The sequence below is a fragment of the Stegostoma tigrinum genome, chromosome 6 (genome assembly GCF_030684315.1).
Source record: "Stegostoma tigrinum isolate sSteTig4 chromosome 6, sSteTig4.hap1, whole genome shotgun sequence".
Taxonomy (NCBI): domain Eukaryota; kingdom Metazoa; phylum Chordata; class Chondrichthyes; order Orectolobiformes; family Stegostomatidae; genus Stegostoma; species Stegostoma tigrinum.
The window spans coordinates 98,175,077-98,200,534 of NC_081359.1; the positions used below are offsets into that span (position 1 = coordinate 98,175,077).

General features: G+C 41.6%; 1 protein-coding gene across 5 annotated transcripts in view; it reads left to right on the top strand.

Moving 5' to 3' along the window:
• jade3 (jade family PHD finger 3) overlaps positions 1-25,458 on the top strand; it is a 58,896-nt gene that overhangs the window by 8,700 nt on the left and 24,738 nt on the right. For 3 of the 5 annotated variants that reach the window (XM_059646787.1, XM_048533371.2, XM_048533372.2), the window contains 4 exons: positions 19,459-19,501; positions 20,258-20,317; positions 20,755-20,837; positions 24,353-24,510. In XM_059646787.1, coding sequence (XP_059502770.1) covers positions 20,269-20,317; positions 20,755-20,837; positions 24,353-24,510 — 290 coding nt within the window. In that variant the 5' untranslated portion in view covers positions 19,459-19,501; positions 20,258-20,268. Of the gene's footprint in view, positions 1-19,458; positions 19,528-20,257; positions 20,318-20,754; positions 20,838-24,352; positions 24,511-25,458 lie in introns of all 5 variants that reach the window. The other 2 variants (XM_059646788.1, XM_048533373.2) reach the window with 1 other exon arrangement.

Sequence of the window (25,458 nt, forward strand, 5' to 3'; positions counted from 1 at the left end):
TGATTTGGAAGAAGGCATAAGCATGTTTGAAAAATCATTTCTGTAGTCAGTTCTGGAATGTAGATGCAAAGGAGGTACTTCAGGGATAGTTTTTCCAAAAAATACATCAACCTGGTGAGGTAATAACAAGGGTTAAGTGTGAGTGACGTGGTGGAATTAGCATACTATTGACAGAACTAAGCAATCCTGCAACCAACAGATCAGATCAGAACTGTACAGACACCACCTCCTGGGCTTGAATAGTGGATAATTCAATAACTAAGGGGAGGATGCTGCGCAACATCCTCATCATTAATGATGGTGGAGCTCAGCAAAAGATTAGGCTGATGTATTTTGACTTCTCTTTAGCCAAACTGCTGAACGGTTGCTCTCTCTTGCCTTCCCGAGACCCCAGCGTGAAATCAAGAAACGGTGAAGTGTGCTGATGCAGCAAAAACGTTGCTAGCCAGAGTGCCAAAAATACATTCTCGCTCCAGCAATGCTATGCCGTACTATGTCAATTCAGCTACTATGCCATCTTCTACCTGCAGTAGAAATTACCCAGGTATATCCTCTTCACAAAAGAACAGGATAGTTAAAGCCAGGTACTGAAGCTAAATTCAGTATCCAGTCAGACTCATGAGGCTTCAAATCTTATAGATCAGCACACAAAAAAACTGAATTCCAGAGTTAATGTGATAGTGATACCACACGTGCTGAAAGAAATGATTGACAATCATAAAAGCAGTTGAAAGTCAATACGAATCTTGACCCCTCTCCAGTACCTGGTGTCCTGCCCCATACAAAGTCATGTACTTGGAGATAGCAAGACCTGCAGATGCTGGAGTCAGAGACAACATGGTTTGGAGCTGGAGGAACACAGCAGGTCAGGCAGCACTGGAGGAACAGGAATGTCGAAGTTTCAGGTCAGGACCCATTTCTGAAGAAGGCTCCCAACTCTATGTCAACTTTCCTGTTCCCCCGATGCTGCCTGACCTGCTGTGCTCCTCCAGCTCCATACTTGTTGTCAATGTTAACGTGCTTGTGTGAGACCAATTGTCTTGGCCCTAGAGTATTGCTGCAGGAATTATTCAGTGTTTCCCTAGGCCCAACCGACTGCTTCATCGATAACTTGCCAGTTCCAACATCTCCTTGTGGTATGTCTAGGACCCAAAGCTCAAACTCTCAACGGGTCACCCTAATTTAAGAAAGCTAAGGGATTTCTTCTGCCAGAGGGTCATGAATCTGTGAAATTCTTTACTGCAGGGAATTGTAGGAATTGGGCCACTTAGTATATTCAAGGCTGACAGATTTTGAATCTCTGAAGGAATTGTGGGCTATGGTAAAAAAGCATGAAAATGAGTTGAAGATATTCAGGTTTACCACTATTTTATTAAAGGCAGAGCAGATTTGATGGGCTAAATTGGCTGACTTCTCCTATGTTTTATGATCTTATCAGATCTTTGCATATGCTTAGTATTCACTGTGCCCTTAGCTGCATACAGCATGAAATGCTATCACCCAAATCAGCAAAATAATCAAAGTAGAAAGTCGACTCTGACCCTCTGATCAAATAGACGTGCTTGGGTGAGTAGTGATTCCCGAGTTGCTATATGCTGCAGAGATTTGAGACCTGCCACAAGCACGAGAAAGTGCTTGAGAAGTGTGATCAACAGTCCCTTCAGTAGATCTTCCAATTTGGTCAGAAGAAAAGCAGCCTGATTGTAGTATCTTCTTGTAGGCCTCCTTTCCCAGCTTTGAGATACTAGTTACTTAAAACCAACTTAACCAGGTGGGACATGTGCATAAACCTGATACCAGACTTCCAAAGCAGAGAGTAAGAACTGCCAATGTGTTCTTACTATCTGAGTTATAACCCCACTGTAAAGGCACTTCTAGGGATGCCCACCATGAAGTTATCCTCCTCCCTCCAGACTCCCAAAGTGGTTGCTTTGATCTAAACTCATTTGTGGCAGGACTCTTCCCAGGAATACAATATAAATGCCTCACCACTTGCTCCTGATAATGGAAGAACCTGTCATGATCAACCTAAACATGAAAACGCATTTAACAAGGAACCAAGCATTGCAAGAGAATTGATTAAAAAGAGGCATGGTATCAAAATTGAGGGATCAGAGCGAGCACACAAATTTGCAAACACATGTTTGAAACTCTTGAAGTTCGAGGGCTGTGAAGAGTTGGACTAGCTGGGTAGGTCTTTTAGGAGCGGATACAGACAAGAAGGGGTGAAGGTCTCCTTCTGTACTGTAAAATTCTGTGATTCTATAATCTGGCTTGGGGTACTATGCTGCAAGTGTTTGTGTCCGGGGTGTGCTAGAAATAACCATTTTGAATATGAGGGAATCTGGTTACCTTCCTTTTTGCTCACTGACTTTAACATCCTGGTGGCAACTATAAGCATGGCTGTATCACAAATCTAAATACCGTGGCTATGAGAACTTCTTAGAGGCTGGGAATGCTTTCTTTTAACTTTCAAAGACTATCCACCATCTACAACGTGCGAATTGTGTGGTGGAAGACAGTCTGGATGAATGCAACTCCAAGATATAATGCAAACCTTGACACCATCCAGAAACAAAGCGTTTTGTTTGGCACCCCAATTGCCACCTTTTTAAACTTTTACTCCCTTGCATTACAGTATTTACTATCTGCAAGGCGTACTGCAGCAAACTGCCAAAGTGTTTTAAAGCACCCTCCAAATCTGTGACCTCTACTGCCTACATCACACCAGCAGGTACCACCACAAGCATGTCACCATATTAACTTGGGCAATCTATCACTGTTTCTTTGTCACTGTGTCAAATCCTGAATTTCTGTACCTAACAACATTGCGTGGATCTGTCACGTGGACTGAAGTGGTGAAAGTCATCACCAACTTGGGTAATTAGAGACGAACATTAAATACTCTCATTGTCAGGAAGAGACCATATTTCTGTTAACTGTGTGTGCAAGCATAAAATGTTTTATTTGCCGTTCTCCTCAGAAAAATTGCTAGCTTGGTGCCCACTTTGATTTATGCCTACCTAATCAAAACACATGCATGCAGGATTATATTTCTAGATAAACATATGAATGTTAGTGGTTAGTTTGTACTATGCCTGCAAGGTTCAAAATAACTAACCACTCTGGTGTACTTCATTGTAAAATACTTCCATCTGTGTAATTTGAGTTTGAATTGCTGTTTCTGATTTTGCATCAAACTGATTGTGACATTGTTGTGGAATCGATCCATTGTACTTAGTCGTTGATGTCGGTTGCTTGTGATATGCTTCAAATTCATGTTCTGTAAATTACCTCGATGGAGTGGTTGGAAGGAGGTAGGATGGATCTTCTGTACATTCACATTTGAAATGTTGTTTTGTGTAGAACCAATCTTAACCAAATTTATATATACTGGAAAATTTTCAAACTAGTAAAGAAAATATTACCTGGATAAGTGCACTTTTTTGCATTGGATCAGATGCAACACTTAAGCACATGGAATGAAACTGAGATTATTCGGCAAGGAGGAAAGTATCTTAGTGTTGTCATTCATAATTCTTTAAAGGTTTACAACTGATGCCCAGAAATTGTGGCCAAAGTAAATAAGATGTTGGGTTATGTTAATAAGACCATTGAATATAAAACGGTGCTTCATTTTGTTCTGTGCAGTCTTGATTAGACTGCATTTAGAATACTGTGACTAGTTTTGGTGGTCTCCAAGTGGGTGATACACACAGGCTATGCAAAAGGTTTGGCAGGGATGACAGACCAAAATACTGCTTCTCCATTTTAAAAACGCAGTTTTTAGTGTTTTTTTTAAAAAGGTCTACTTTCGAAGATGTATTAGATGTTTTAGAGTTTTTGATTTTGAGGTACATAAAATAAAAGGCTAGGTATTTTCAATGAACCTGGTCGGATGTGTTGTGACCTACTTGTGGAGTAGGTGGGACTTGAACCCAGACGTTTTCTGACCCAAATGTCAAGATACTGCCACAAAACTACAAGATTCCCAAAAGGTTAGATTGTTCTTGTGGAGTTCACTAAATGGCTAACTGCTGGTGCAGATTGACCTTGAAAGTATATAATTAGATTGCTGTACCAGCTGTGAATAGTTCATAAAGGCCTCCCCTCCTTGTCCTGTCCCATGTTCCCTGTGTGCTGGTGCCTCTCAAGCTACACAGGAGCAAGTCTTCAGAGTTGAAACACCTATCAACATACTTATTTCTAAGTAACTTTCAACTATCTAAGGGAGTGAGATGTATACTCCTTAATAAAACCCCAATTTTTGATGTTTGTTTGTTTGCACATGATTTATAGTTTGGATGTAGCATTTTTGTATTTTGTTGTTTGGCAATGTTTGTGTTTTAGTTTACTGGGAAAGCCAGCTCCACATGCTTGCACTACGTAGCTGTGTTATTGATTTACGCAGCCCATTATTAGGGTGGCTTTCCTGTTTTTTTTCGTACATTCTTTCGTCTGTTTCTTTTGATTTACTCAAATTGAGGTGAAGTTTACATGTTATGTTACTGGAGGCATACTTTCAGCAGACCTGAAGCCTTATAAATGGTTGCAGTGAAATTCCTTGTACATTGATTTTTAAAATCAGAGTTAGTAACTGGATCATCTTGTACCATTCAGGAATACAGATTCCAAACTAAAGACAAAATTTTCACCGTATGAGAGAAAAACATAGCTCGGTTGGCAAGAAATATATACTCATGAGTGTGCCATACATTGAGGTCTGTGGTATTCCTAAAGTTGTCTGTACCAGAAGCTGTATTTATTAGCATATAGGACCATTTTTGTTTTTGCCTTGACGCATAGACTATGTTCTTGCACAGTACCTGTTTCAACTTAAAATTGATGACAGTCATTTGGTTCATTTCTCAGGGCAATGTCTTGACCCAACAGAGTTGACCTCCCTGCCTTAAAACTTAAACCCCTTCTATTTACTGTTGTTCGAGATTAATCGAAGCATTTTCTATGGCAAAATGTCTACCAAGCCCCACTTGCCAACCAAATTGCACTCTCCTCTCACGTTCCAGAAATGTTGGTTTTCCCCTTCAATTGATGTTCTGAGTGCAAGATGAAAAGCTTTTGCTAGATTTTCTTTAACAGTACTCCAAGCTTTTGTACTGCCTACTGATTATTAGTAATGTTTTGGTTTAATCCTGTTTTGAGCAAAAACGGATCATGACCAGAAAATGTACCTTGTTTTGAGGTGTTAATTGAGACACACCAGAGAATTACACCTCTGCTCTTCTCAAATAAAACGATGGATTGTCATACATGCAAGATGGCAGATGGAGTGCATTTCTTCTGAAGAAATTTATCTTATGCCAACGTACAAATCAGAGTTTCAACTTGTCTTTTCAACGAGAAAGCGAAGTGATGAACTGGCCTCATTTTAATTGAGCATTTCAGCCCAGTAAAATGTTTCTCTCAACTTCTACAGATCTGTGAAGAATTTTTTCTTCATTGTTGGAATGTGGATGTTAGTGGCTGACCCACATTCATTGCTCAACTCTAATTACCCTTGAGAATGTGGTGGTAAGCTGTTGCCTTGAACGACTGCAGCTCACCTGCTGCAAGATGACCCACAATGCCCTGAGGTAGGTTATTCTATGATTCTGACTCAGCAACACTGAAGGAATGGCAATTTTATATTTCCTTGTCAGGATGTTGAGTAGCTTGAAGGGAAACTTGCAGGTGGTGGTGTTATCTGTGTCTGCTGTCCTTGTCCTTCTAGATGGAAGTGGCCATGGGTTTGAAAGGTGCCCTCTGAGGATCTCTGAAGAATCTCTGCAGTATACGTGGTTGCCTCATGAGCCTCGCAGGTAGAGGGAGTAGATGCTTATTGATTTAGTGCAAGTGAAATGGGCTACTTTGTCCTGGATGGTGTCAAGCTTTCTGATTGTACCTGAGCGGCGCCTATCCAGGAAAGTGGGGAGTATTCCATCACGTTTCTGACTTGTGCCTTGTAGATGGACAAGGGAGAGATGGGAAGACAGATGTGGAGTTACTTGCCACAGTCTTCCTTGCCTCTGATCTGTTCTTGGAGCCACTGTTTATTTGGCAAGTCCAGTGGAATGCCTTAAAAAGAGAAATTCAAGATACCAGACAGAAGCTGTGAAAGCCCACAGAGTAGATGGAGTATTTTTCCCCTTTATATTAACTAAGACTCATAGTTTTAAGCTGGTTGGTGGAAAGTATAGAGGGGATGTCAGAGGCAGGTTCTTTACGCAGAGAGTTGTGAGAGCGTGGAATGCGTTGCCAGCAGCAGTTGTGGAAGCAAGGTCATTTAAGAGACTGCTGGACATGTATATGGTCACAGAAATTTGAGGGTGCATACATGAGGATCAATGGTCGGCACAACATTGTGGGCTGAAGGGCCTGTTCTGTGCTGTACCGTTCTATGTCCTATGTTCTATAACTTGTAATAGTCAAGATGCCAGTGGAGATTCAATGAAAAACAAGCATCTTCAAGGCAGGATTTATACAGTTCACAAAATGGTCCATGAGAAATGTGCTTCCCTGCATTTTATGTAAAGAAAACACTTAAAAGCAGTTTTTTGAAAGCGCAGGTAAGAAAGTCTTTACAGAGCTGACTCATGTACCAGAAATGTTCCCAGTTCAAATTGGTCAATATCAAGCCAATTTTATCTCTAGAGTAGCATTTGCAATCAGTCAGTTGGCCCCCACATTTCTATACAAAAAAACCGTTTCCCGCAACACATCCCTCACACCCTGCTCCCGCACCAACCGCCCCCAGAGGATCCCCCTCGTTCTCACATACCACCCCACCAACCTCTGGATACAATGTATTATCTTCCGACACTTCTGCCATCTACAATCCGATCCCACCACCTAGGGCAATTGTCCATCTCCATCCTTGCTTGCCATCCGGAGAGACCACTCTCTCCGTGATTCCCTTGTCTGCTCCACAGTCCCCTCCAACCCCACCACACCCGACACCTTCCCCTGCAACCGCAGGAAGCACTACACTTGCCCCCACACTTCCTCCCTCACTCCTATCCCAGGCCCCAGGATGACCTTCCCTATCAAGCAGATGTTCACCTGCACATGTGCTAATTTCATATATTGTATCCATTGTACCTGGTGTGGCTTCCTCGACATCGGGGAAACCAAGCGGAGGCTTGGGGACCGCTTTGCAGAACACCTCTGCTCGGTTCGCAACAGACAACTGCACCTCCCAGTCGTGAACCATTTCAGCTCCCCCTCCCATTCCTCAGACGACTTGTCCATCATGGGCCTCCTGCGGTGCCACAATGATGCCACCCGATGGTTGCAGGAACAGCAACTCATATTCCGCTTGGGAACCCTGCAGCCCAATGGTATCAATGTGGACTTCACAAGCTTCAAAATCTCCCCTTTCCCCCACTGCATCCCAAAACCAGCCCAGCTCCTCCCCTCCCCCCTACTTGCATCCCAAAACCAGCCCAGCCTGTCTCCACTTTCCTAACCTGTTCTTCCTCTCACCCATCCCTTCCTCCCACCTCAAGCCGCACCTCCATTTCCTACCTACCACCTCATCCCGCCTCCTTGACCTGTCCGTCTTCCCTGGACTGACCTATCCCCTCCCTACCTCCTGACCTATACTCTCCTCTCTACCTATCTTCTTTTCTTTCCATCTTCGGTCCGCCTCCCCCCCTCTCCCTATTTATTCCAGTTCCCTCTCCCCATCCCCCTCTCTGATGAAGGGTCTAGGCCTAAAACGTCAGCTTTTGTGCTCCTGAGATGCTGCTTGGCCTGCTGTGTTCATCCAGCTCCACACTTTGTCATCTGCCAATGTGGTATACTGCATCCACTGTACCCAGTGTGGCTACCTCTACATTGGGAAAACCAAGCGCAGGCTAGGGGACTGCTTTGCAGAACACCTACACTCAGTTCACAATAAACAACTGCACCTCCCAGTCATGAACCATTTTAACTCCCCCTCCCATTCCTTAGACGACATGTCCATCATGGGCCTCCTGCAGTGCCACAATGATGCCACCCCAGGTTGCAGGAACAGCAACTCACTTTCCGCTTGGGAACCCTGCACCCCAATGGCATCAATGTGGACTTCACAAGCTTCAAAATCTCTTTCCCCCCCCCCCCCCCCCACTGCATCCCAAAACCAGCTTGCCCCCGCCTCCCTAACCAGTTCTTCCTCTCACCTACCCCCTCCTCCCACCTCTAGCCGCACTTCCATATACCACCTCCTCACCTTCTAACCTCCTCCCGCCTCCTTGAGCTGTCCGTCCTCCCTGGACTGACCTATCCCTTCCCTACCTTCCCACCTATACTCTCCTCTCCAGCTATCTTCTATCCATCTTTGGCCCGCCTTCTCCCCCACCCCCCCTATTTATTTCAGAACCCTCTCCCCATCCCCCTCTCTGATGAAGGGTCAAGGCCTGAAACGTCATCTTTTGTGCTCTTGAGATGCTGCTTGGCCTGCTGTGTCCATCCAGCTTCACCATTTGTTATCCCAGTAGATTTTCTGTCTTTCAGTGACTCCCTGCTGTAAAATTGTCAAGTGAGTATCGTCAACGCAGTCAGTAACCACACTTGAAAAGAATATGGAAATGCGTGTGGGTGAAGCAGGGAAAATGGAGTTTCCTTTTCTCTCAATTTAAATGAAAATTGTATAGTAGCCAAGGCTCCTTGAATACCCTACGTCGGGGCATTATAGGTCAACTTGGAGCAAGTGGACTGCAGCTGTTCAAGGCAGCAGCTCACCACCACATTCTCAAGGGTAATTGAGGATGAGCAATGAATGTGGGTCAGCCAATGACACCCACGTCCCATCAATGAAGAGAAAATTCTTCATAGCTCTGTAGAAGTTGAGAGAAAACACTTTACTGGGTTGAAATGCTCAATCAGAATGAGGCCAGTTCATCACTTCACGTTTTCGTTGAAAAGACAAGACAAGTTGATACTCCGATTTGCACTTTGGCATGAAATAATTTCTTCAGAAGAAATGCACTCCTGCCATCTTGTGTGTATGGCAGTCTATCTTATTTGAGAAGAGCAGGGGTATAACTCTCTGGTATGTCTCAATTAACATCTCAAAACAAAATACACATTCTGCTCATGATCCCAGCATTTTTTTTGGAGATTGTGTGCAAGTTAAGTGTTATTTTCCCTGTATTCTAACAGTGCTTACACTGCAAAATTAATTCATGTATTAAACTGAGACATTCTGTGGGGTTCTTTTGTTTGCAACTCATTATCCTGCCATTGCAATGTAACTTCAGATTTCTTTTGATTTTTGTTTGCCTGTCCTAGGTTTCTGTCACTGCAATGCATCATTTGAATGCTTAGGCCTTTTTCTCCTTTTTATCTTGAGGATCAACCACATACACTTCATTGAACAACAAACAGCTCTAGCACTTGACTACACGGCATGTTGAAATATTACAGTATGAGTATATTTTGCTTTCTTTGGGTGAGATCATTTCAATCAGAATCATGTTTCTTTCCTGTTCCATGCCTTTCTTCACTTGAGAAGTGGTGTAGAAATTCTGTTGTGAAGGCAGGCATCCTAATAAATTTTCCGCAATATTTCTTCTAAATCAGTCTTTTTATCACATTGAGTGATCTGTATGTATTTCTGGCTACATCTATCTTAAGACCAGTGATAATGCTTTAACAAATAAGATTAATGATTTTAATCTTGATTGGAGCATCTAGACAGACCTCTGTCTCATTTTATTAAGTCAAGTTTAATTACTGCTTTAAATGTCAGGTTTTTTTCTGTACAATACCTGAAAGTCCATTTCATTACGTGCGGCAATGACTCTTTATCGCTGCTTTTGAGCCTGTGGTTTGTACTGTTGAATCCCTAATAATTATGTAATTTGTATTTATCTTGGCCATACCCTTTAAACTGTCTTTTGTACACATGACACAGGTCATTTGAGACACCATTTTTTAAAAATTGCTGTAAATGGCAAATGATGCTCATCTCCAATCATCTGTTCTTAATTTAAAGATGTATGTACAAGATCAGTTGTGTGGTTGTTATTTGTATTTCCTTCAGTGCGAGATTTTTGATTGGCATGATCTATCTTCTGTTTGTTTACTTGATGTGTATGTAGTGGATGCTGTTGTGCATTGGATGTACATGTTGAGGCTGAAGTTTTACTAAGATTTAAGGAGCCCTGTCAGTTTCTTCTCTAAGAATTTTAAACACAGTTTTATGGAGCAATTTGTTTTTTTTCTAAAGTGGCATTGTTCTATCAAGTACTACTGAATTTTCTGCTGTACTAATCATAAATATTTATCCCAATGCTAAAATTTATAACAAAATCTTTTGGTTCCGCATGTTAGTTTGCATTAAGTTTCTGAATTCCAGTCATCAATATAAAATTAGAAACTGTAATGGCCCCAAAATTTAACTCACGGGCATGTCGCACACCACTCCAACAGTAGTAACAGTTATTTGGTGAGCATTTCGTTTTCGTCCCATTGCCTTCACAATAGTTTTATGCCATTTTGAGGCAAATGACTTCTTAAATTTGTGCGCTGGCAGGAAAAGAAATTGGAATCATTCCAGCTAAGGTGAGCTAGCCATAGGAAAAGGGGAACACTGTGACAAATTAACAAGTTTTCTTTTCAGGGTTCTGTGTAAATTCTGTTCTGGTAGAAAAATAAAATATTTAAGAACAACTGTTGATTGCTAACCTGAAACAAAATTGAAAATGTGGCTGAAGAAAATCTCGTGAAAATTGCCTCTCTTGTTCTTGACCAGTCAGATTTTAAACATGACTAGTGTCTTCTCTTGATTTTCACATTTGTGTAAATTGGACAGCGTAGTTCAAGTCTGCATGATTGTGCATCCTGCAACTGTCAAGTGAAATATGCAGTTTAATAATGTGGTTGAGTTAGTTCTGTGGAACATGGTATCCTGTAAGCACATTCTTCATGATTTTCCATTTTTCTGTATTTGAAGTATCAGTATTTTTTCCCTGGACATCTAACTTTTTTTACTAGTTTTTGTTTTGAAGTAGTTATTCTCATGAGAGCCAGCGCAGTTAGTGTATCCATGTTAGCATTTAAGTGTACTGTAATCCATAAAATGCAGATGGTGCAGGAAACCTTTTATGACGTGAATCTAGTTTAAAATAGCACCGTTGCCTTTCTATACGTGACCTATTTAAAAATATTAGGTTTCAGAGGGGATGAACATAAAATTTGGACAGAAACCACATCGTGTTACACCTGATTGTCGCTCCGTTATAGCTAATAGTGTGTAGCAAACCAAACCAAATTAAAAATTGTTCTGGTGAAATAAAGGCTGTCATGTAAAGTAGAATCATGCGACTACTGTTCAGCTCTGGCATCACTTAAGTGGTTTACCTCTCTCAGAGAAAGCAGGAACTGCAGATGCTGGAGAATCTTGGGATAACCAGCTGTAGAAAACTTTCTGAAGAAGGGTCCAGACCTGAAACGTAGGCCTCTGCTGCTTGGCCTGCTGTGTTCATTCAGCTCTACACCTTGTTATCTCTTACACACACTCGAACAGAGTCTGTGGGAGGTAAGGCATGCTCAATACAGAGCCAAGACCCAATGAAGCACAAAGTGAAACAGAGGGGCAGGCCCTTATGGAACTATAATTTTATGGCTTTATTTAACTTTTCAGCCTTTGCTGCCAACTTAGTTATGCTGAACAGAAATATTTAATAAAATGGTGCATGATTTACCATCTTTTTAAATAGTTTTGTTGAGTTTTTTTCTTTTGGAGCATCATTTAAGTGTTAAGAAAAACTAACTTCCATGTGTGCAGTAACCTATTTTTTATGAATTTTGACACTTTCCCAGAATGGCACCTTGACACATAAATTACAGTTTGCTATTTATAGGCCCAAAATACCAAAAAAGGATTTGATGCGATTGTATGCTGTTAAATTGATTTTTAAAAATAAACGAAATCAGACTTTTATGGACTTTGCAGCACAGAGAGGCTATTCAGTCTGTCATTCCTGTACTGACTCTTCCTTTTAGCGAAAGCTTTCAGGCTTTGCATTTTTTTCCCCATTTTTCAATCTGAGATTGTGTTGAAGTTGCTTCTCCAGCTGTACGTTTTCAGATTACGCCAACTCTGTAAAACCATTCTTCTTCATGTGAAGAGTTTTGGTCGCCTTATTTAGGAAAATATAACTTGGAGACAGCTGTAAGAAGGTTTACTCGGATGATCCCTGGCACGGAGAAATTGCTTTATAGGAGCAAAGGCCGAACAGGTTGGGACTGTACTTTTAGGAAAATGAGATGATCTCATTGAAACATTATAGGATTCATCAGGGGCTTGACAGGATAGATATTCTCCCTTCATGGGCAGGACTTGGACTAGAAGGCATAGTCTCAGGATAAAGATTGAGGTGAGGAGGAATTTCTTCTGAGGGTTAAGTATCTTTGGAACTCCTTGTCACAGAGAAATGTGGGGCATAATGCTTGTCTATATTTCAGGCTGATCTGTTGGGAAATCAAGGGTTCTAGGGGAAAAAGTCAGAAAAGTAGATATGAGGAGTGTGGGTTCAGCCGTGATCCTATTAAATGGTGGGGCAAGCTTGAGGAGCTGAATGGCCTCCATTCCATGTGGTCTTTGCTCTGGTTCTTCTACATCTTTCTTGTGCCATTGCCCTCAAATGAACAGAAATTGAGGGATCTGGTAAGCGTTTTGCTGGATTTTTGTAGAGTCTATCTAACTTGTACAGTGATTCAAAATTTTATGCATTTTTAAAATTAAATAATCCCCGTTGTTTAACTTATTTTGGAGTTCATAACATGGAATATCAAGGTTCAAATATAATTGGGCAGTTTGACGTTTAGTTGTCTTCGCCATGGGTAAATCAATAGTGAGAATATTGACCTTTCCTGTTTCCAACTTGACAATGCATTCCTTGCCTCTTTCACTGCAAAATGAGCGGTCTCCAATTCACTAATGATGCATGTTTGTGTAAATTTGCCAATAAATGGATAAACTCTGTTCCGTTTGCAGGAAGTCTTGCCTTTGGTTGGTTAAGCCCTACTTTATTGCCTACTGCGAAGAAATGTCGCCTTTTGTCTTGTACTCATCAGGGCAATGCACAAGTATACCTTTTTTAAGAGGAAAGCTAATCTTTTCACTGAAAGAAGTGAGGGTACTTGTGGCACGGTAGTGGTGAGCCTACCTCTAGGCCAAGAGGCCTGGATTCAAATCCCACCTGATCTAGAGACATGTCATAACATCTCCTGAACAAGTTGATTTTAGCTAGAACTCGCATCTCATGCAGTGTAAGTACTAATTGGTTAGCAAATGAACTGTCTGTAAGTGTGTTTCCATGGAGAATGCGCCCACTAATTCTGGCAGTTAACAGCAAGATTTTGTTAAAATTTTTAAACCAGAGAAATAGAATCTGATTTGACTGGAAAAATGAACCAGCTAATGGCTGTTGTCTACTTTTATTGTGTTGAAAAAGGCACAGTATGCGCACATATTTTGTCTGCAAAGGATGGGATCCTGTCTAATTAATACTGTAATTTCCAGTGCGCACAAATGTATTGCAATACAAGTCAGAATGTCAGTTCTAAATTTGGTTGTTAGTATAATGCTTTGCACACTCAGGATTTATTCAAAAATTGTCGTTCAATTGCAGAATTGAATCTAATGTTGGTTACTTGTAAGTTTTTTTTTTTCCCCTCAAGTGTGGGTTGGCTGGGTACAGCCAGTAACTTGCTTTCTGTGACGGCCAAAGGGTTATGCTGTTTGGTATGCCCCAGAAACTTGCCTATGGTATCACCTACGTAACATAGCATCACTCTGGCACTGAGATTTGAATGTCTCACACACACATTTTATGTGACAGGTGGAATGTCATTTTATACTTTCATGCATTAGCAGTACAACAGCTAGCTTCACCCATTGCTCAAACCTTTAACATATCTTCTCTGTCATCTGAGGAAGACGGGACAGTTTTCAGGACCAACTGACTGCCTGTCTGTAGACCCTTCACATGTTTGCATGATATATAGTCAGCAATGATATGATTAGAATAGCTGTCATTGTACATGATGACACTACCCTGTTTCATTACCGCATTTATTTATATCCTCAACAAAATAGACAACAGGCATTCACTGGTTCATTTCTTGGGACAAAACCCAGACGAGTCTAAGTCAAACTACCTAGTTTAAAATTTAAGCAAAATTGGCTGTTAATTGCCAATTAGCATTAATGGCTGCGTTCTCCACAATATCCCTGCACTTGCTAACTAACACACTTTTTATGCACTGTAAGTGTTGGTTTTCCCCTTTTTTTGAATTGATACTGAAGATTTTCCTGATAAATGAGAAGTTGCTTCAACAAAACTCCCTCCTTTTTCCCTCAGCAATATTGAAATTAGTACACAAACAAATGACTGCTTGTATGTCTGTTGTATTGTTGAGACAGTTCAGATGTGCGAGATTTATCTTGTATATTTCATGAATATCTGGTGGCAAAATCATTTGTGTACCAATTTCCAGTAATTATTTTAAATCTGGACGTTCACAGTTGTTTAGAGATCACGACATTAGAGTTCCCAGATAAACTTTCCTCTTATTAATTCTCTTAACATCCTAATAGTGATGTAGTGGTAGAGTTGTTTACGTAGCCTTCAACAGACCTGCGCATGTCGGAAAAACCTCCAATGGTAGAAAACTTCAGAGACTGTCTATTGTCTGCGTCTAACGTTCATTTGAATTGCACAGTTTTTGTGGAGTTAATTGGAAAACTTTTGTCATGATTTGCGTTACCTAATCCCTTTAGAATTCTAAAAGCAGCAACCTTTGTGAATAAGTTGCTGATTTAAGATCTGATCCCTCCACCCCTCAAGCACTTTGGTCACCAGTTCTGCACTATTTTTATACTGTGGTTACATGAATTACATCCAGTATTCCAAATGTGGTCATACCAATGATTTTACCAAATGACATCTGTCCTAGTTTATCAGCTAAATATTTACCTCGTATCCCAATTATTTGAATTTTGCTTTACTCAATATGATCTGAGCTTTGTTTCAGTAGCTTCAATTTATTTTTTATTTTTCACTAATCCTGACTCTCTTTTTTAATGTCATGAACATTATCTTTCTTGTCTTCTAACTCAACATGAAGCACTTCGCATTTTTATTTGTAATTATCCCACTGACCTGTTTGCCCACTTCCCACATATATTCAAATACTCCAGTAAGTTTAGCCTTTTCAGCTTTGGGATTTGCCACCTTCATTAACTTTCATTGTTATACTTAATCACTGTTTTGTCTCACTTTCATATGTCCTTTATGAAGCTCCTAAACAAAAGAGGTCCTGATGCAGCCTGTGTGACTCTGCCTATTGAGGTTGACATACCAATCTCCTCAAACTCTTGATCATAGTGCATCTGTGTGGTATTTCAGCTGTTTCCAACTTTTTTCCGAAAGCAATTATATCAGTCATTACTTTAAATCTAATTACTGCCCACCTACTCTGTTCCTTTTCGAGGTCCTTTTTTTGTCCTGCATTTAAAGGAACTTGAAAGTTGGGGTGGCAAGAAACAAAAACAAAAATTGCTGGAAAAGCTTAGCAGTTCTGCCAGCACCTGTGGAGAGAAATCAGAGTTCGTGTTACGGGTCCAGTGACCCTTCTTCAGAACCCTTCTGAGGACTGGCCATCTGACCCAAAACATTAACTCTGATTCCTCTCCCCAGGTTCTGGCAGACCTGCTAAGCTTTTCCAGCAATTTTTGTTTTTGTTTGATTTACAGCATCTGCAGTTCTCCTTTCTTTTATTTTAAATTGGCAAGATCTTGTTTACATGACTGAATCAAAATAAAAGATAGCAAATGCTCCAACTTTGTTTCCATAATGTCCTTGTACTCCTTATTAACTCTCTCCATCCATACGGATGCTGCCAGATCTGAGTTTTCTTTTCAGTGCTTTGGTTTTTGTACTATGCTCATGTAGCAGCATTACTGCTATGGCTCCTACTTCAGATTTGACTCTTTTTAGAATAGTGCAAATAAAATTGAGTGCCACAATAAAATGGGGTTGTCTTAAAATATTCAACCACCATTTGAAAGTGTTCAGCTAGCACAGTTGGCTGGATGGCTGGTATGTGATGCAGGCTGACGCCAACAGCATGAGTTCAATCTTTGCATCAGCTAAGGTCACTGTGAATGACTCTGACTCTGCTTCTCAACCTCTTCCCTTTCCTTTTTGGTGAGGTGATGCTCAGATTAAACTACAACCACTTGTGTATCTCTGAGAGACAGCCCAGAGTCTGGTAAATCTGACCACTTTACTTTTTAATGTTAGAAAAGTGGAACCTGAGTGAATCAAGCTGTTCGTCTAATGTGAATAATTTTTGCTGCACCTTCCTTTTAAAAGTAATATCTGCTACTTGCAAGCCCTCCAACCTCTTCAATGGCTGGTGATTCTTGGGCGTTTTATTTGAACTAACCAGTTAAAATATAACTACTGAGATATAAACAGTATTATCTTTGAAACAAAAGCATTGTGCTGGGGAAAGTCATCAGGTCTGGTAGCGCTTCTGGAGAGAAACAGTTAACATTTCAAGTCTTGCACAAGCTTCCCCAATTCAGTCAACTGGACTTGAAACATTAACTTTGGCAGCACTCAAACAGTAGTCAGGAGGTAGGGTGCAGGTTGAATCAAGAGTTGAAATTGGCCTGTCACAAAGGTATCACTACAGTTGTTATGGGAGATTTCAACATGCGGGTAGACTGGGAGAATCAAGATGGTACTGGACCCCAAGAAAGGGAGTTTGTGGAGTGCCTCCGAGATGGATTCTTAGAACAGCTTGTACTGGAGCCTACCAGGGAGGAGACAATTCTGGATGTGGTGTTGTGCAATGAGCCGGATTTGATCAGGGACTTCAAAGTAAAGGAGCCATTAGGAGGTAGTGACCATAACATAAGTTTTTTTTTAGTTTGCAGTTTGAGAGGGAGAAGGGAGAATCGGAAGTGTCAGTATTGCAGTTGAACAAAGGGAACTATGGAGCTATGAGGGAGGAGCTGGCCACAGTTCAGTGGTACAATACCCTGGCAGGGGTGGCAGTGGAACAACAATGGCAGGTATTTCTGGACATAATGCAGAAGGCGCAGGATCAGTTCATACCAAAGAGGAAGAAAGATCCTAAGGGGAGGCGGGGGCAGCCGTGGCTGACGAGGGAAGTTAAGGACTGTATAAAAATAAAAGAGAAGTATAACATAGCAAAGATGAGCAGGAAGCCGGAGGACTGGGAAGCTTTTAAAGAGCAACAGCGGATAACTAAAAAGGCAATACAGAGAGAAAAAATGAGCTGTGAAGGAAAACTGGCCAAAAATGTGAAAGAGGATAGTAAAAGCTTTTTTAGGTATGTCAAAAGAAAATAAATGGTTACGACTAAAATTGGGCCCTTGAAGTCAGAAACGGGTGAATTTATTATGGGGAACAAGGAAATGACAGATGAGTTGAATAGGTACTTGGGATCTGCCCTCACGAGGGAAGACACAAGCAATCTCCCAGATGCAGTAGTGGCTGAAGGACCGAGCATAATGGACGAACTGGAGGGTATTTATGTTAGGCAGGAAATGGCTTTGGATAGACTGTTAGGTCTGAAGGCTGATAGGCCCCCGGGACCTGATGGTCTGCATCCCAGGGTACTTAAGGAGGTGGCTCTAGAAATTGTGGACGCGTTGGTAATTATTTTCCAAGTTTCTATAGATTCAGGATCAGTTCCTGCGGATTGGAGAGTGGCAAATGTTGTACCACTTTTCAAGAAAGGAGGGAGAGAGAAAACAGGAAATCACAGACCGGTTAGCCTGACGTCAGTGGTGGGAAAGATGCTGGAGTCAATTATAAAAGATGAAATTATGACTCATTTGGATAGCAGTAACAGAATAGGTCAGAGTCAGCATGGATTTACGAAGGGGGAAATCGTGCTTGACTAATCTTCTGGAATTTTTTGAGGATGCATCTATGAAGATGGATAAGGGAGAGCCAGTGGATGTAGTGTACCTGGACTTTGAGAAAGCCTTTGATAAAGTCCCGCATAGGAGATTGGTGAACAAAATGAGGGCACATGGTATTGGGGGCAAAATAGTGAGTTGGATTGAAAATTGGCTGCTGACAGGAAGCAAAGAGCAGTGATAAACGGGTCCCTTTCGGAATGGCCAGCCATGACCAGTGGGGTACCACAATGTTCGGTGCTGGGACCGCAGCTGTTTACGATTTATATTAATGACATAGACGAAGGCATTAGAAGTAATATTAGCGAATTTGCTGATGACACAAAGTTGGGTGGCAGTGTGAAATGTGAGGAGGATGTTAGTAGAATACAGGGTGACTTGGACAGGCTAGGTGAGTGGACGGATGCATGGCAGATGCAATTTAATGTGGATAAATGTGTGGTTATACACTTTGGCAAGAAGAGGAAGGCAGATTACTATCTCAATGGAGTCTTTTTAGGTAAAGGGGAAGCACAAAGAGATCTAGGTGTTCTTGTACATCAGTCAATGAAAGCAAGCATGCAGGTACAGCAGGTAGTGAAGAAAGCTAATGGCATGCTGGCCTTCATCACAAGTGGAATTGAGTATAGGAGCAAAGAGGTCCTTCTGCAGCTGTACCGGGTCCTGGTGAGACTGCACCTGGAGTGCTGTGTGCAGTTTTGGTCTCCCAATTTGAGGAAGGACATTCTTGCTATTGAGGGAGTGCAGCGTAGGTTCTTGAGGTCAATTCCCGGAATGGCGGGACTATCATATGTTGAAAAATTGGAGCGACTGGGCTTGTATACTGTTGAGTTTAGAAGGATGAGAGGGGAACGGATTGAGAAGAATAAGATTATTAAGGGATTGGACACTGTGTGGAGGCAGGAAGCATGTTTCTGCTGATGGGTGAGTCCAAGACCAGAGGACACAGTTTTAAAAATAAGCGGTAGGCCATTTAGAACAGGGTTGAGGACAAACCTCTTCACCCAGAGAGTGGTGGATATATGGAATGCTCTGCCCCAGAAGCAGTGGAGGCCAACTGTCTGGATGCTTTCAAGAAAGAGATAGAGCTCTTAAAGATAGTGGAATCAAGGGTTATGGGGATAAGGCAGGAACAGGATACTGATTGTGGATGATCAGCCATGATCATAACGAATGGTGGTGCTGGCTCGACGGGCTGAATGGCCTCCTCGAGCACCTATTGTCTATTTTACACCCAACTGTTTGTCCAGCTGAGTGTCAACTAAGTGCAGACTTAGATGTTGAACCAGAGATATTGTGATAAGTGCTGGGTGATAAATTTTTTTCCTGTAGCCTATCAAATGAGTTAAGGCACTGTCTCTCTATATTGTGTGGTATAAAATATTTTGGCGATGTTGACCTGAGTTGAAACAATCCATGAAGTACATGTGTTAATCTTGAAACCTTGAGGATGTAAAATGGTTACTGCATTTAATTGGTGGAACGTTTTTCTCTTTTTTTTGTAGAGCTAACTTGCATCGGTGATGGATTCAGCATTTGATTGAATTGGTATGTACAAATACTTAAAATTTATGGTAAGTCAAATTTGTACATTTGAAGACGAGAGATAATGGGAACTGCAGATGCTAGAGAATCCGCGGTAACAAATTGTGGAGCTGGATGAAGACAGCAGGCCAAGCACCATCTTGACGCACAAAAGCTGATGTTTTGGGCCTCGACCCTTCATCAGAAAAGGGGGATGGGGAGAGGGTTCTGAAATAAAAAGGGGGAGGCGGACTGAAGATGGATGGAGGAGAAGATAGGTAGAGAGGAGAGTAAGGGTGGGCAGGTAGGGAGGGAATAGGTCAGTCCGGGGAGGACAGACAGGTCAAGGGAGTGGGAGGGGATCTCTTCCTCCCACCTCAAGCCACACTCCATTTCCCACCTACTAACCACCTCCTGCCCCCTTGACCTGTCCATCCTCCCCAGACTGACCTATCCCCTCCCTACCTCCCCACCCATACTCTTCTCTCCACCTATTTTCTCCACTATCCATCTTCAGTTCGCCTCTTCTCTCCCCTGCGCCTGCGCCCCCCCCCCCCCCCAACCACTTATTTCAGAACGTTCTCTCCCTCCCCCATTTCTGATGAAGGGTCTTGGCCCCAAAATGTCAGCTTTTCTGCTCCTAAGATGCTGCTTGGCCTGCAGTATTCATCCAGCTCCACACTTTGATATCTTTGCACGTTTCAAGATCTAATTATGGGATTAATTTAACACTGATTGGATGCATGTACTTGAAAAGCTGAACTTCTTCCTTTCCTTCAGGGCATGACAGGATGAAACGCAACAGACATTTGAGCAGCAGTGACAGTTCAGACAATGAGAGTAAGTAGTAGGATAACAATTTTCATTATTGTCCAAATATTTATCCTTGTGTTGGGTTTTTTGCCAAAGACCATCTAGGTGTTTAAATCTGTTTTTTGCTGTGCTGAAGGCCGAATAGGGAGAGTTGAGGGATAGGGTTTTCACTTTGATTCATCTTGCAAATGACTCCTCTAGTGACGCACTTGAAGGGGAGGAAAGCATCCTGTCAGCACTTTTCCTGCAGATGGTATGTATATGTTAGTGTTGCTCCTGTGCTGAATGTTTAGATTACTGTATTCATAGGTTCACTTAGACGTTTTTATGCAGTTGTAATTAGTTGCATGAAACTGCTATAATATTGTTTATGTAATGTGTTTCACTCAGACATTGGATTGTCTGATCTCTGGAGTCATCACCTTGCTTTGATACCTTTTATTTTCCTGTACCTTCCTGCGCAGGCCCTTCAACATCATTGTCCTCTCATTCAAAGTACACGAGTGACCGGCATGCCTTGTCGCGTGGGAAGAAGAAGCCTGCTGAGGTTAGTGCGTTGCAAACAAAAAGACATCAACTCAAATTTAGGTTTTAAAGTCTGGTTTTTTTACCCACGTGGAAAGTACTGCGTATTTTTTTTTTTAATTCTGTGCGCTAGCCTGAGTTTGTAGGCTTTCTCTTTAGAAGTAACTGCATGTGCTATTCTTGTATTCCTAGGACACTAGCTTTTCAAGAACAACTCCAGTAAACCTAAAATAATTATTCTGTCACGGAAGTCTTCTACAACTTGCCAAATATTTTACTATCTCTCAAAATGCCAAAAACCAGAGATTAAACTGCTGTAAATATAAGCATCTGATTCTAATGATTCTTGTTTGGACTAGAACTTGTCAGCACTTTCACGAGAATGTTACCATGATATAGTGGGCTGCATTGTGACCTTTTTCATAAACTTGACTTGAATTCAATTGAATTCATGAGTGCTTAAAAATGATCAAAGGATTTCCAAGTGGAGATGCAGGAATAACCTTTTCCTTGATGGGAGTCAAAACGAGGGAACGTTATTTTTCAAATTAAAACCAGACAATTTAGCCATGAAGGATTTTCTCATGCACAGTGCGTAGTAATTTGGAGAATTATTTGGTGAAAGATAAGACCTCTTGGACTGTATATTGACTTCACATCTTTCTCCACAGATCCGTCTCTCCTGCACGTTATTTAATTTCAGATTTCCAGCAACTGCAGTATTTTGCTTTCTTTTGACAGATTTTGCTAGCTAAGGACATACGAGGTTATAGAGAAAATAACATTTCAATTGTGTATCAGTGTTCTAATTCCATGGCAGTGCAGCCAATGGGAATCTCTGGCCTTCCCCTTTGCCAACAGTATGACTTTGTGAGCAGAATGGGCTCAATTGCACCTAAACCTTAACTTTTTTTGTTGTTGTGCATGTTAACAATATTGGATTCTAATTCTGATCTTAGTATTTGTCACACTGACTTTATCTTGTCATTCTCAATACAAGATTAAGTTAGGACAAGCCAAAATTTTCAGTAAATGAAATTCTGTCCGGCTTCTGCATCTGGATTTTTGATATTGGCAAAGTTGATGTTAAACACGTTGGGGGGAACAAAGAATACTGCTGAAAAATTTTTGACAAGCTGTGTCTTGCACTCGTTGGAACATTGTGCAAGAATACAAATTCAAGGAGTAAATCGACATTTACGTGGGATTAGGGGGGAGTGCAGTTTGGTTGGCAAGTGGACTTGGACAGAGGTGTTATGATGGAAAATTGCCTATGTACAGTTTCTGTACATGTTCTTTCAGTCTAGAAAGAACATGGTCCTGTGTATTAATAGGTAGCTTTCAGAACTTGCAGGTGTGCCACACTGAGGCTGACTGCGTTAAATTGGTTGTCAGCATAATTCCTCTCATAGAACATAGAACATTACAGCACAGTACAGACGCTTCAGCCCTCGATGTTGTGCCGACCCGTCATACCGATCTCAAGCCCATCTAACCTACACTATTCCATGTATGTTCATATGCTTGTCCAATGACGACTTAAATGTACCTAAAGTTGGCGAATCAACTACCGTTACAGGCAAAGCGTTCCATTCCCAATAAACTACCTCTGACACCTGTCCTATATCTTTCACCCCTCAATTTAAAGCTATGCCCCCTCGTGCTCGCTGTCACCATCCTAGGAAAAAGGCCCTCCCCATCCACCCTATCCTAACCCTCTGATTATTTTATATGTCTCAATTAAGTCACCTCTCAACCACCTTCTCTCTAACGAAAACAGCCTCGAGTCCCTCAGCCTTTCCTCGTAAGACCTTCCCTCCATACCAGGCAACATCCTAGTAAATCTCCTCTGCACCCTTTCCAAAGCTTCCACATCCTTCTTATAATGTGGTGACCAGAACTGTACACAATACTCCAAGTGCGGCTGCACCAGAGTTTTGTACAGCTGCAGCATAACCTCTTGGTTCGGGAACTCGATCCCTCTATTAATAAAAGCTAAAACACTGTATGCCTTCTTAACAGCCCTGTCAACCTGGGTGACAACTTTCAAGGATCTGTGTACATGGACACCGAGATCTCTCTGCTCATTTACACTATTAAGAATCTTACCATTAGCCCTGTACTTTGCATTCCAGTTACTCCTACCAAAGTGCATCACCTCACACTTGTCGGCATTAAACTCCATTTGCCACCTCTCAGCCCATCTCTGCAGCTTATCTATGTCTCTCTGCAACCTACAGCGTCCTTTGTCGCTATCCACAACTCCACCGACCTTTGTGTCATCTGCAAATTTACTAACTCATCCTTCTACGCCCTCATCCAGGTCATTTATAAAAATGACAAACAGCAGTGGACCCAACACCGACCCTTGCGGTACACCACTAGTAACTGGTCTCCAGGATGAACATTTCCCATCAACTATCACCCTCTGTCTTCTTTCAGCAAGCCAATTTCTGATCCAAACTGCTATGTCTCCCACAATTCCATTCCTCCACATTTTGTACAATAGCCTATTGTGGGGAACCTGATCGAACGCCTTGCTGATATCCATATACATCACATCAACCGGTTTACTCTTATCTACCTGTTTGGTCACCTTCTCAAAGAACTTAAGGTTTGTGAGGCACGATCTCCCTTCACAAAACCGTGCTGACTATCCCTAATCAATTTATTCTTTTCTAGGTGATTATAAATCCTATCCCTTATAACCTTTTCCAACACTTTACCAACAACTGAGGTAAGGCTCGCAGGTCTATAATTACCCGGGTTGTCTCTACTCCCCTTCTTGAACAGGGGAACTACATTTTCTATCCTCCAGTCATCTGGCACTGTTCCTGTAGACAATGACGAGTTAAAGATCAATGCGAAAGACTCGGCAGTCTCCTCCCTGGCTTCCCAGAGGATCCTAGGATAAATCCCATCCGACCCAGGGGACTTATCTATCTTCACCCTCTGTAGGATTTGTAATACCTCTTCCTTGTGAACCTCAATCCCACCTAATCTAGTAGCCTGTATCTCAGTATTCTCCTTGACAACATTGTTGTTTGCTAGAGTGAATACTGTTGAAAAATATTCATTTAGCGCTTCCCCTATCTCATCTGACTCCCCACACAACCTCCCACTACTATCCTTGATTGGGCCTCATCTTATTTTTCATTCTAATTCAGAAAACTTTGAGCTGAGCATTTGAGTTCAATCATTGAGCTTTAAAATGTATTTGCAGAGGGTTTCCATTTATTCTGGGTTTTGTTTTCAGGGCAAGCGTGCACATTTGTCTTTCCTTTCATTCTTGTGTTCTTCTCCTGGCTGAGATCATGAGTGATCTATTACAATAAACCTCGGTTTATCCTGCTGTATTTAATCACTAGATTGTTTGTCCCGCTCTCTCTCTTGTCTGTGTGAAAATCTATGACTTTGAACCAGATTATTAAACATGGTACAGCAAATTACAACCCTAACGATTTTTGTGACAACCTGTTTTAATTTTTGTTTGAATTATATATTTTTGCTTCAATTATATATTTTTGCTTTGGCTAGGTATTTAGGAAGGACCTCATCAGTGCCATGAAGATTCCAGACTCCCACCATGTGAACCAGGATGAATATTATCTCTTGGCTGATCAGTGGAAGCAGGAATGGGAGAAAGGAGTTCAGGTTCCAGCTAGTCCAGAAACCATTCCAAATCCATCTGTTAGGTATCAGCTGGCTTTTTTTTCTTTGCCCAATAAGAATATGTTCTTCTTTCCATTCAATTGTAACGTGTCTGGCAACTAATCTAATCTATCAAAATTACAAACCATTTCATGCTTAAAGTTGAATCGGCATTTTGCAGTGTTGAATTCCCTTTTTAGTTTCTATATTTTATTCCCTCAAGTTTTAGGGTATTTTTTTGTTTGCTTGTTGCAAGGCACCAGCTCAGCAATAGGTGTGTATATCAGCTATTGGTCAGGAAATATATGTAGCACATGAATATCTGAAGTGCAAAAAGAAAATGTGTTTTTGTAATATTAACCACAACATTTGAAGTTTAGACCTATAGCAGTAGTTGTTACTTGTTCAAGGCGTTACTTTTATGATAGAACATAGAACATTACAGTGCAGCACAGGCCTTTCAGCCCTTGATGTTGCATCAACCTGTGAAACCATTCTGAAGCCCATCTAACCTACACTGTTCCGTTCTCATCCATATGTTTATCCAACGACCATTTAAATGTCCTTAAAGTTTTCGCGTTTACTACTGTTGCAGGCAGGGCATCCCATGCCCTTGCTACTCTGAGTAAAGAACCTACCTCGGACAACTGTCCTATATCTATCACCCCTCAATTTAAAGCTATGCCCCCCATGCTAGCCGTCACCATCCGAGGGGAAAAAGGCTCTCATTTTCCACCCTATCTAATCCGCTGATCATCTTGTATGTCTCTATTAAGTCACCTCTCAACCTCCTTCTCTCTAACAAAGACAGCCTCAAGTCCCTCAGCCATTCCTCCATAAGACCTTCCCTCCACCCCAGGCAACATTCTGGTAAATCTCCTCTGCAGCCTTTCCGATGCTTCCACATCCTTCCCGTAATGCGGCGACCAGAACTGTACACAATACTCCAAGTGTGGCCGCACCAGAGTTTTGTACGGCTGCAACATGAGCTC